Source organism: Onychostoma macrolepis, chromosome 09, assembly GCF_012432095.1.
Source record: "Onychostoma macrolepis isolate SWU-2019 chromosome 09, ASM1243209v1, whole genome shotgun sequence".
Taxonomy (NCBI): Eukaryota; Metazoa; Chordata; class Actinopteri; order Cypriniformes; family Cyprinidae; genus Onychostoma; species Onychostoma macrolepis.
This window is the reverse complement of record NC_081163.1, coordinates 16303461-16315523: the sequence shown is the minus strand read 5'-3', so window position 1 is coordinate 16315523 and position 12063 is coordinate 16303461. Positions and strand designations below refer to the sequence as shown.

Here is a 12063-nt window from a genome sequence, read left to right as displayed (position 1 = left end):
CAAAATCATGGGAAAGGTAGGAGATAACTATGTTGAATGAGACAAATGTGCTTTTGAAAGGGATTACTACATTGATCTGAAATTTGATCTACATTGATTTTACAATGTCAGCTGTTAATGGAGGAATACAAGGACAATGTACTTTTAAATGGATTAACAAGCAAAGTAAAGAACAAAGAGTAACATATCCATTGTAAGCATGTCTTTTTGTCACTACGCTTTCCAGATAATATTCTATGAGGACAGAAACTTCCATGGTCGTAACTATGAGACCAGCGGTGACTGCCCTGAGGTGACCTCATACCTGAGCCGCTGCTGCTCATGTAGGGTGGAAAGCGGCTGCTTTATGGTCTATGAGAGCATCAACTTCATAGGTCACCAAATGCTGGTAAGAAGAGGAGAGTATCCTGATAACCAGCGGATCATGGGTGCAAGCATCAGTGACTGCATCAGATCTTGCAGAATGATTCCTATGGTAATTCTAGACATTTTTTTTATATAGAGAGAGTAAATTTATGTAATTTAATTACTAAATAAAGACATTTTTCCTTGCAGCATAAAGGAACATTTAGAATGAGAATCTTTGAAGGGGAAAACTTTGTCGGACAAAAGTATGAGTTGATGGATGACTGTGAGTCAATCCAGGAACGTTTTCACATGTCCGATTGCCAGTCCTGCAATGTCACACATGGCCACTGGCTTCTGTATGAACAGCCCAATTTCGAAGGCAGAGTGATATACATCAGGCCAGGGGAGTACAGCAGCTTTAATAATATGGGTCTAGGCCCAGTGAAAATTTGTTCCATCAGACGCATCATGGAGTCCTGTTAAAAGAAATTACGCTTGCTAATAAAGACAATGAGTTCCATATTTCCCAGCAAGAAATGTTGTGACACTAAATCAATGTAAAAAGTCTCTAAAAAGTATAAATAAATAAAAAATGATGGTTTACTAATCTACTCTGTACTTTCAGTAATGTAAATACACTATGTGTATACACTATCTTAGTCTTAAGATCAGTCTTAGGTCTTAGTTTAGAATATGAAAGTTTTAGTAAAGATTTAGAAATAACATTCATTATAAACCTCTTATTATAATGAAATACACTTTCATTGAAATACACACACTTAATAATCACAGTATATCACCAAGTCAGTTAAACTTCAGGGATATCAATCTGTCCTGTTATGAAGCAGAAGGGATTTTGAATCAGTTTTGCCTGCTATGGTGCAAATGAAAGAGACAACAAAGTGCAATAGAGAGGCAACAGCAGCAACCTTCAAAAAGGGAATGTGAGTTTTGTTAGGGTCTGTGTAGCTACAATGCAACCCAATAAGGCTGCACAGGTTGTATAGCTCTTCCAGGATGGCACAGCTGGACAAGGCTGTAGAGGGGCAACAGCCCAGCAGCAGAACTGGTTATTGGTATGCATGTTTCTGACCAAACTGCAGAAACAAACTCCATGAGGGTGGCATGAGGGCTTGACGTCCCCTAGTGACATCTGTACTCACAGCCCAGCACCGTGCAGCTGGATTAGCATTTGCCAGAGAATACCAGAATTGGCAGGTCCACCATTGGTGCCCTGTTCAACTCATGGATAAGAGCAGGTTCACATTGAGCATGGGACTCATGCTGCAGTTAGGTACCAGGATGAAATCCTCCGACCATTGTCAGACCTTATGCTGGTGCAGTGGGCCCTGTGTTCCTCCTGATGCATGACAATGCCCAGCCTCATGTGGCCAGTGTGTATAGGCAGCTTCTGGATGACAAAGGCATTGATTCCATTGACTGGCCCTCACATTCCCCAGACCTCAGTCCAATTGAGAACTTTTGCGATGTTATGTATCAGACTATCCGAAGCTGCTAAAAAGCACCATAGACTGTCTAGGAGCTCACTGATGCCCTGATCCATGTGTGGGAGGAGATCCTCCAGGACACCATCCACCATCTCATCAGGAGCATGCCTACTGTAGATGTTGTCAGGTGTGTATACAGACACGTGGGGGCAATTCACACAACTGACTTACATTATTATGAGTTGCCATGATGAAATTCATGCAAGATGCAATTTCAGTTTTTTACTTTGATTTTAAATCCAGCTCTTAATGGGTTAATGATTTTGGCTTCTATTGACCATTGTAATTGTGTTCTCAATGAATTACACAATGTATACTGCATAAGTAAAGAGTTTTAATTTAATATTTTGTTCATCATTTTTTTTTGAGCAGTGCAATTACAGATTACAGTGTAATTACACACACATATCCAGACTGTATCCAGATCAGATGGTGGATCAACACCTAGAGATGACCTCTACAGCCCTGAATGTCATCGGAGACCAGGACAACTAGATGAGCCCCAGAGACTGATCCCCAGTGATGACCTTGTCTCCTAGATGGCGATTGGGACAAGACCACAGGAACCAGATGAGTCCTCTGCACAATCTGACTCTGCTTTAGCCTAGATTTAACTGCTGATTTTGTCTGGCCAGAGGAGAATGACACTATTTCGACACACTATTTCCCCGTCTAAATACTGTAAAGCTGATATAAAGCCACCCAGCTTTATATCAAGCTGATGTAAAGCTACTTTGATACAATTTGCATTGTTAAAAGCGCTATACAAATAATAGAGACTTGACTTGACTTGAATTATACAGGACAATGCACATTTTGAGCGGCAGTGGCCCTAACTAAGAAAAAACATCACCAAGCCCCCTACCCCTTGCCAAATCCAAATACATGGTCCCCAACTTGAAGACATCACAATACATCATGACAAACACTGATACACATACAGTACTCTTTGCTGCATGAGAGTGTCAAAGAATTAAATGAAAGACAATCTAACTTCCCCTTTAACATATGTATTACAACATGCAGTACACGGTTTACACTTCTAGATAACACTTTTAGTTAACTGTTATAACAGAAACACAACATGACCATTATTATTCCATTTAATTTGATGTAAATTTGTCATATATAATTAAAGCATGTAAATCTTAAAAACTGATTTATTTTTGTTTAAATGTCAAATTGCAGAATATTAGCTGTTTAAACTTAATTTACTTTAAAAAGTCTGTTTACGTACCTGTTGTTGCATGATTAATCTGCAATTTTAATTTCAAGAAGAGTATAACTAGTTTAGTCAGTATTTTGTGATGCTTCATAATTGTCTGTATTGCAAAAGATCATGTTGACAAACGGGTTTATTACAACCCAAATTCCGTAAATGTTGGAACGTTTTTTAAATTTGAATAAAATGAAAACTAAAAGAATTTCAAATCACATGAGCCAATATTTTATTCACAATAGAACATAGATAACATAACAAATGTTTAAACTGAAAAATGTTACAATTTTATGCACAAAACGAACTCATTTCAAATTTGATGCCTGCTACAGGTCTCAAAATAGTTGGGACGTTTGCATGTTTACCATGGTGTAGCATCTCCTCTTCTTTTCAAAACAGTTTGAAGACATCTGGGCATCGAGGTTATGAGTTTCTGGAGTTTTGGTGTTGGAATTTGGCCCCATTCTTGCCTGATATAGGTTTCCAGCTGCTGAAGAGTTTGTGGTCGTCTTTGATGTATTTTTTCGTTTAATGATGCGCCAAATGTTCTCTATAGGTGAAAGATCTGGACTGCAGGCAGGCCAATTTAGCACCCGGACTCTTCTACTACAAAGCCATGCTGTTGTAATAGCTGCAGTATGTGGTTTTGCATTGTCCTGCTGAAATAAATAGTCTGGAGGAGAGCATATGTTGCTCTAAAACCTTTATATACGTTTCAGCATTCATAGTGCCTTCAAAAACATGCAAGTTGCCCATACCGTATGCACTTATGCACCCCCATACCATCAGAGATGCTGGCTTTTGAACTGAACGCTGATGACATGCTGGAAGGTCTCCCTCCTCTTTAGCCCAGAGGACATGGTGTCCGTGATTTCTAACAAGAATGTCAAATTTGGACTCGTCTGACCATAGAACACTTTTCCACTTTGAAACAGTCCATTTTAGATGAGCCTTGGCCCACAGGACACGATAGTGCTTCTGGACCATGTTCACATATGGCTTCCTTTTTGCATGATAGAGCTTTAGTTGGCATCTGCAGATGGCACGGTGGATTGTGTTTACCGACAGTAGTTTCTGGAAGTATTCCTGGGCCCATTTAGTAATGTCAATGACAGAATCATGCCGATGAGTGATGCAGTGTCGTCTGAGGGCCCGAAGACCACAGGAATTCAACAAAGGTCTTCAGCCTTGTCCCTTACGCACAGAGATTTCTCCAGTTTCTCTGAAACTTTTGATGATGTTATGCACTGTAGATGATGAGATTTGCAAAGCCTTTGCAATTTGATGTTGAGGAACGTTGTTTTTAAAGTATTCCAAAATCTTTTTGAATTGGAGAGCCTCTGCCCATCTTTACTTCTGAGAGACTCTGCTTCTCTAAGACAGCTAATCATATTAGAGACCTGATGTCAATTAACTTAATTAGTTGCTAATGTTAATTAGATGCTAGCTGAATCTTTTAAAAATTTCTTGCTTCAGCCCTTTGTTGCCCCCGTGCCAACTTTTTTGAGACCTGTAGCAGGCATCAAATTTGAAATGATCTCATTTAGTGGATAAAAGTGTAAAATTTCTCAGTTTAAACATTTGTTGTGTTCTCTATGTTCTATTGTGAATAAAATATTGGCTCATGTGATTGGAAAGTCTTTTAGTTTTCATTTTATTTTAATTTAAAAAACGTCCCAACATTTCCGTAATTCGGGTTTGTATAATGCATTTTTGCCTTTAAACATGAGATATTTATTTGTGGGAAAGCCATATTAACTTGTGGGAATGTGATAATATGACATCATTTTTTTGAGGTAATGACATCCTTATGTCGTGGCCACGCGATAAGAAGTCATGGCCTCAAGATGCTATGTTGATGGAACAACATCCTTTTCTCATGGCCACAACTTCTTATGTTGAGGGAATTACATATTTTTCTTGTGGCCACGAGTTTAATGCGTAAACAAAAATTACAGATATTACAGATTATTATAGAAATTAATTATTACATTATCAAATCATTTTAACCATAGGCCCAGGCTACCGGTGTCACATGAATCTTCCCGTTTAGTCCCTGTTTGTCCTTATTTGGTTTAGTTCCTGTTCTAATCATTAGTTAAACATTGTTCATTCAGATCACCTGTGCTATATCATTCATCTCGTTTGCTCCTTAGTTTGCCGGTGTATATAAGCCTTCTGTTTCTGTTCAGTCTTTGTCTCGGATTAATGTTATTTTGTATAGTCTATGTGTGTTGATGTTAATTAAAACCCCTTTATGTTTACTCCTAGTAAAATGACAAGTACAAAGTACTACTACAGTAGCAACTTTGTTACAGTCCACTACTACTATTTTTAGCCTATAATGGAAATGAAATATGCATTTTGTTTGCTGCAAAAGGACTCATTAATATAAGTACATAAGTTTTTACCTGTTGTCACAGATCGGTCAGGCTCCCACGCCAGCCAATCACAACGCACACCCTCACCTGAGTATTAATGGAACACACCTGTACACAATCAGCACCTCATCACCACGCACCATATAAGCTCACACCTCACCACAGTCAGACGTCCGGTCTCGTTTGTGTGAAGTGAACTCATTCCAAGCCTATCCTACGAATTACTCAAGTGTTACTACATCCTTTTGAAGAAACTACTAATTATTTGGATCAGTATTCTAAAGTGTAACCCACTAGTAATGATTTAAGTGTTACCAAATCTAGCTAAATTAATTACTAACCAGGACCTTACAAAACCCCCAAAAGCTTACAATGACTTCAGTAATTACTAGGGAGTTATCACGATCTTCACTTTAGAATACTGATCCAAAAAATGACTAATTCTTTTAGAAGGATGTAGTAACACCTGAATAATTACTATTCAATACTTTACAAAAACCTCAAAAGCTTACAATGATTTCAGTCATTACTAGGGAGTTATCGTGATCTTCACTTTAGAATACTGATCCAAATAATTAGTAATTCCTTCTGAAGAATTTGGTAATACTTGAGTCATTACTAGTGGGTTACCATGACCTTTACTTTAGAATGAATTATACATTATGCATTATTCATATTAATTATCAACCTGTGTACAGTAGTTCTTAGTAGTTATTGGGGAGGTATGAAAAAAAAAAGTTACTGATTAACCAATAGTGAACTACCACATTTGACTAAGCACTATTACTTACTAATTCATTAATCAGAGTTGCTTGTTAGTTACTAGTAGTTACTAGAGTGCTAATATTGCATTACTCATGTGTTCTTGTGTAGTTATTCATTAATGACGGAACGGTATTCTGAAGTGTTACCTGCACCTGTTACGCAGTGCATGTGTACAGACAGACCCCAAGTGGTACTCAAATACCTGCCCTTTTGGCCTCTGACTAGTTAAGTCCCTTTTTGGTATTTTTTTGTTTTTGATTTTTGCATTTTTGTTCTCAATTAAATTTGACTGTGGCATCATTTCTCAATTAAGCATGTGCCCAACAACAGCTTATTCTTAATAATTCTGCAATGCCCGACAAGCAGTCCCAAGCAAGCAAGTGTTATGCTAGGTCAAAAATGTCACTACAATTAATAAAAATGTACCCAAAATTCAAGTTATAATTTGTCCCATATGAGTTCTTATTTGATCATAAGTAAGTTAAGCAACATAACACAAGCAAGAGAACCATTTTTGGAGGTAAAATTACATAATTATAAAGAATTATAGAGAACACTCTGATCTCTATGCTTAATAGATGCTGCTTTGTTTGCAGAGGTTACGGTGGAAACAGCCGTATTTCTGCTGTTCCTTAAGCGCCACCTGCTTAAACTTTTTTCTATGAAACTTTGCTTTTTTCTCTATCATTGTGTAATTCATTTTTATGCATTACTTTTGTGCATGTTTCTGTACTGTATCTTTTGCCATTTAAAAAAAGTTTAAAGGTTAGTAAAAACAATTATAAATTCATTTTAATACAAATTATCATATGATAGCAATACAAATTTATTTAGATAATAATAACAATGAAGCTTTTTGAGTGGCTGTTTATATGATAGCGTATGTGAACAGCAACAACAACAACAAATAGCAAGTAAACGATTTTAGCTGTGGGGACATTGCAACTGTACATTTATATAATTAAGTAAACATACATAACGCAATATACTGAGAAACAGTATACATGCTGACAACAGAATCAAAGAGTATACAACATGATATACATATATAACAATATACATTACACAAAGAGATTGATGGCAGGGCAGTAGCACAGAAATATTCACAGTACACACAGCATGTGTAGTGGTGTAGTCTGCATTGATTGTATTGTACATTATCAGTTGCAGTTCAGCAGTCTGATAGCCTGACGGAAGAAGCAAACTCAAAGTTTGCGTATGGGGCTGCGTAGCCATAGAATGCTGAGAGTGCCCATGATGACCCCGTCCACCACCAAAATGTATGTCATGAATGTCAGACTGCTGAGATACAAGATTGCTCCTTGTGTTCTTTGTTGAAGACACTCCAGTTTATGTCACTTGATTGAGATAAAATAGAGAGCAAACAATGTTAAAAATAAGGTTTGAAGAAAGGTGTTTACATAGTACACTGTTTTAAAGCAAACTCTGAAACAATGTTATGCATTATCTCTTGCTTGTTGTAAGAAATGCTACTTTAAACAGTGCCTGACATAAAAGTTTAAAACAAGGAAAAGCATTATTTGCTTTGTCTAAAAAAATACCTAAAAGACTTATTTTGGTTATGTATGTGACGTCGAATATAAACAACTGGTACATGAAATGTTTTTGATGTAGAATATGAACATATTATGAAAGTGTAAAGGAAAATATCAAAGACAATCACACATATGGTACAGTGTTCTTACGGTACAATATAAATAAATTAGTAACACTTTATAGTAAGGTTTCATTTGTTAACATTAACATTATTTAATGAAATACTTCTCAAGTTTTATTAATCTTTGCTAATGTTAATTTTTAACATATTAACTAATACTTTATTTAAATCAAATGTATCTATTAATATTATTTATTCAAACTGAGCTAATAGTAACAATGAACAGTTGCATTTATGTTAACTAACATCGATAAAGATTAATGTACACTGCTCAGTTTATGTTAGTTCATGCATTAACTAATGGGATGTTATTGTAAAGTGAAGGGTGAGTTAAAGTAATTTGGCAGTCTTTGCCTCTGTCATATGACTCTCTCTGTCTCTCTCTCTCTCTCTCTCTCAATTCAATTCAATTCAATTCAATTCAATTCAATTCAATTCAGTTCAATTAAGTTTTATTAGCATGACTGTGTAACACAATGTTGCCAAAGCATTAACATACAGTGGGTACGGAAAGTATTCAGACCCCCTTAAATTTTTCACTCTTTGTTATATTGCAGCCATTTGCTAAAATCATTTTCATCAATTTTATCAATCAAATTATCAATTTTCCTCATTAATGTACACACAGCACCCCATATTGACAGAAAAACACAGAACTGTTGACATTTTTGCAGATTTATTAAAAAGAAAACTGAAATATCACATGGTCCTAAGTATTCAGACCCTTTTGCTGTGACACTCATATATTTAACTCAGGTGCTGTCCATTTCTTCTGATCATCCTTGAGATGGTTCTACACCTTCATTTGAGTCCAGCTGTGTTTGATTATACTGATTGGACTTGATTAGGAAAGCCACACACCTGTCTATATAAGACCTTACAGCTCACAGTGCATGTCAGAGCAAATGAGAATCATGAGGTCAAAGGAACTGCCTGAAGAGCTCAGAGACAGAATTGTGGCAAGGCACAGATCTGGCCAAGGTTACAAAAAAAATTCTGCTGCACTTAAGGTTCCTAAAAGCACAGTGGCCTCCATAATCCTTAAATGGAAGACGTTTGGGATGACCAGAACCCTTCCTAGAGCTGGCTGTCCGGCCAAACTGAGCTATCGGGGGAGAAGAGCCTTGGTGAGAGAGGTAAAGAAGAACCCAAAGATCACTGTGGCTGAGCTCCAGAGATGCAGTTGGGAGATGGGAGAAAGTAGTAGAAAGTCAACCATCACTGCAGCCCTCCGCCAGTCGGGGCTTTATGGCAGAGTGGCCCAACGGAAGCCTCTCCTCAGTGCAAGACACATGAAAGCCCGCATGGAGTTTGCTAAAAAACACCTGAATAAGATTCTCTGGTCTGATGAGACCAAGATAGAACTTTTTGGCCTTAATTCTAAGCGGTATGTGTGGAGAAAACCAGGCACTGCTCATCACCTGTCCAATACAGTCCCAACAGTGAAGCATGGTGGTGGCAGCATCATGCTGTGGGGGTGTTTTTCAGCTGCAGGGACAGGACGACTGGTTGAAATCGATGGAAAGATGAATGCGGCCAAGTACAGGGATATCCTGGACGAAAACCTTCTCCAGAGTGCTCAGGACCTCAGACTGGGCCGAAGGTTTACCTTCATCATGAGATTCATCATGAGTGTCTTTTAGATTTTTGTCAATTTCTTTAATAATGGCTTTGGGGTTGAAGCTGTAGTCAGTGAGGAGCTGGGTTTTATGGACTAGCTGAAGAGCGAGCGTGTTTAAAGGATGAGATTCTGGTGAGGTTTCATTGGCGAGGAGGGCTTTATATTGGATTGAATCAGGATCAGATTGATGGAGGTGATACCAGAACTGAACACATCTCTTCTGGATCTCAGTCTTAAATGGGAATAATCCTAATTCAGCTCTGCAGGCATCATTGGACGTACCTCTATGGATGCCTAAAATGTTTTTGATAATTTCCAGTTGCAGTTTTTCTATTGAAGTTTTATCCCAATTTTTAAAATGTATTACTGGTCCCCAAATCTCACTCCCATACAGTAGAATTTGTTTAATGATTGCGTGATGTAATTGAATCCATGTTTTAATTGGTAATTTTAATTGGCCAAACCGTGATTTGGTGGCATAAAATGCCCTCCGGGCCTTCTCATTCAAGGCCTTCACAGCCAGACTGAAGCCCCCTGATGCAGAGATCTCGGTGCCCAGATAAGTGTAGCTGGTGTTGTGCTCGTGGACTTCTCCTCCATAACTGAACTGGTATCTGCTTCCCTGAGACCTGGCCTTCTTCTGGAACACCATGACTCTGGTTTTGTCCAGGTTGACCGTCAGAACCCATTCCTCACAGTACTGTTCCATTAGGGTCAGGCTGTGCTGGAGACCCTCGGCTGTGGGGGACAGCAGAACCAGGTCAGAACCAAATGCCAATTTGTAATAATTTGTATAGTAAACCATCATGCCAAATAGAGTCGAAAGCTTTTTTAAAAACATGTAAATATTTTTCTTTGTTTGCCCTTTAGATTTTTGTTCATTAGAGTGTGGAGAGAATAGATGTGGTCGGATGTATGTTGTTTTGGTAAAAAGCCAATTTGTGATTTATTTAGGATGTTGCGTCTTGTAAGAAATGTCACTATGCGGTTGTTTATTGTATTGCAGAAAAGCTTTACTAGGTTACTGCCCACACAAATACCACGGTAATTACTGGGATCGAATTGATCTCCTTTTTTATATATAGGAGTGATCAGTCCTTCAGACCAGGGGCCTCATGTATAAAACTCTTAGTAGATTTCATCCTAAAAGTGTACGTACGCACAAAAGCTAGATTTTGCGTACGCACAAACATTTTCAGATTTATAAAAGCATGCTTACGCCAGAACATGTGCAAAAATCCCTTTATAAATCCCAGTCAGGGGAAGATTGTGCGTACGTGCATCTCCACCCAGTCTCCTCCCAGAAATCACCATATATGGAGCTTACAACGCCTAGTTTTATGATGCATAACCTCATCTGCATATCATTTCCATGCATATTCCCATCCATGTGACACCATGTTTAACACCGTCAAAGGTACAAGACATTAAGGAAATATGAGATATGGACTAAATGCCATTTGTGCCACATTCATTTTTATTGCCAAAATCATCCAGAATGTTTTAGATAGAATATATCAAAATATCCATAAAAACAAAACTTTTTAGTTCTCAGATAAATAACCTATTTTAGAATATACTTGACCTCATTCTTTCCACTGAAATAGTATTTCAATTGTTTTAAACAACTCAAATCAAATTTATGTAGTTTTGCTGAAAAGGTGAACATCTTTTAGCTGTTTTTAGTGAAAACAGATTAGCCAGATTATTGCAGTGTAAATAATTGTTTGACTTGCAGTATTTTAAAAAGGAAACAGGCAAATCTTACTTTTTTTTTCCCCAAGTTTTTTATCCTTCAAATACAGTGGTATTTTTCATAATATTGTGGAGATGCCTTCATACGACATCAACACCTTTGTGCTGCTGCGGTTGTACAATAGCTATTGAAACCGGACAATAGACCATTCGACCACCGAATCCAGCAGTGTCCGCCATGATATCGAAGTAAGTGTGCATTGATCATTGTTCTCGCAAAAAAATCCACCAGAGGATAAGATCAGATTGAATAATTTTGCCAGACCTTGAAATATGTAAGGGCTGCTGAGTTTGAGCATTTCATTACTGATGTTGTCTTGTCCACATGCCTTCTTTAATTTGATATTTTTAATGTGCTCTATTATTTCTGATGTTGTTATAATCATGTCCAATGGGTTTTGGTAATTTTTTTATTGTTTTCTTTAAATCTTCTAGATTTCTTTTTGTTTTTGTTTGGGCCTGGTTGAGGTCTGGTTCAAGTTTTTGGTAAAGAGTTTTAAAGGAAGACCTCCAGATTATGCCACACTGGAGAAATATGTTTGATTTGGGGAAGTTTTTTAAAGAGATTCCAGAAATTGTTTTGGTCTATCGATTTTAGCTTCATAATATAGATCTATTTTGTTGCAAATGAACTTTTTATAATTGTTCAGACAGTTGGAGTAGGCAAGCCGTAGCGTCTGATTGGCTGGTTCTTTATGTTTTTTGTTAGCAAGTCGTCGAAGGTCTTTTCTGAGACAATTGCATTCATTATCAAACCACATATTCTTTTTTATTTTTTGTTTGTTTAT

The 12063-nt window shown here is 37.4% G+C and overlaps 1 protein-coding gene across 1 annotated transcript; it reads left to right on the top strand.

Annotated features, from left to right (window-relative positions):
• Positions 1–7: 7 nt before the first annotated feature.
• On the top strand, positions 8–831 carry crygm5 (crystallin, gamma M5). The gene is made up of 3 exons (XM_058787490.1): positions 8–16; positions 227–475; positions 556–831. Exons 1-3 carry the CDS (start codon positions 8–10, stop codon positions 829–831), a joined length of 534 nt encoding a protein of 177 aa, XP_058643473.1.
• The last annotated feature ends 11232 nt before the right edge of the window (positions 832–12063 follow it).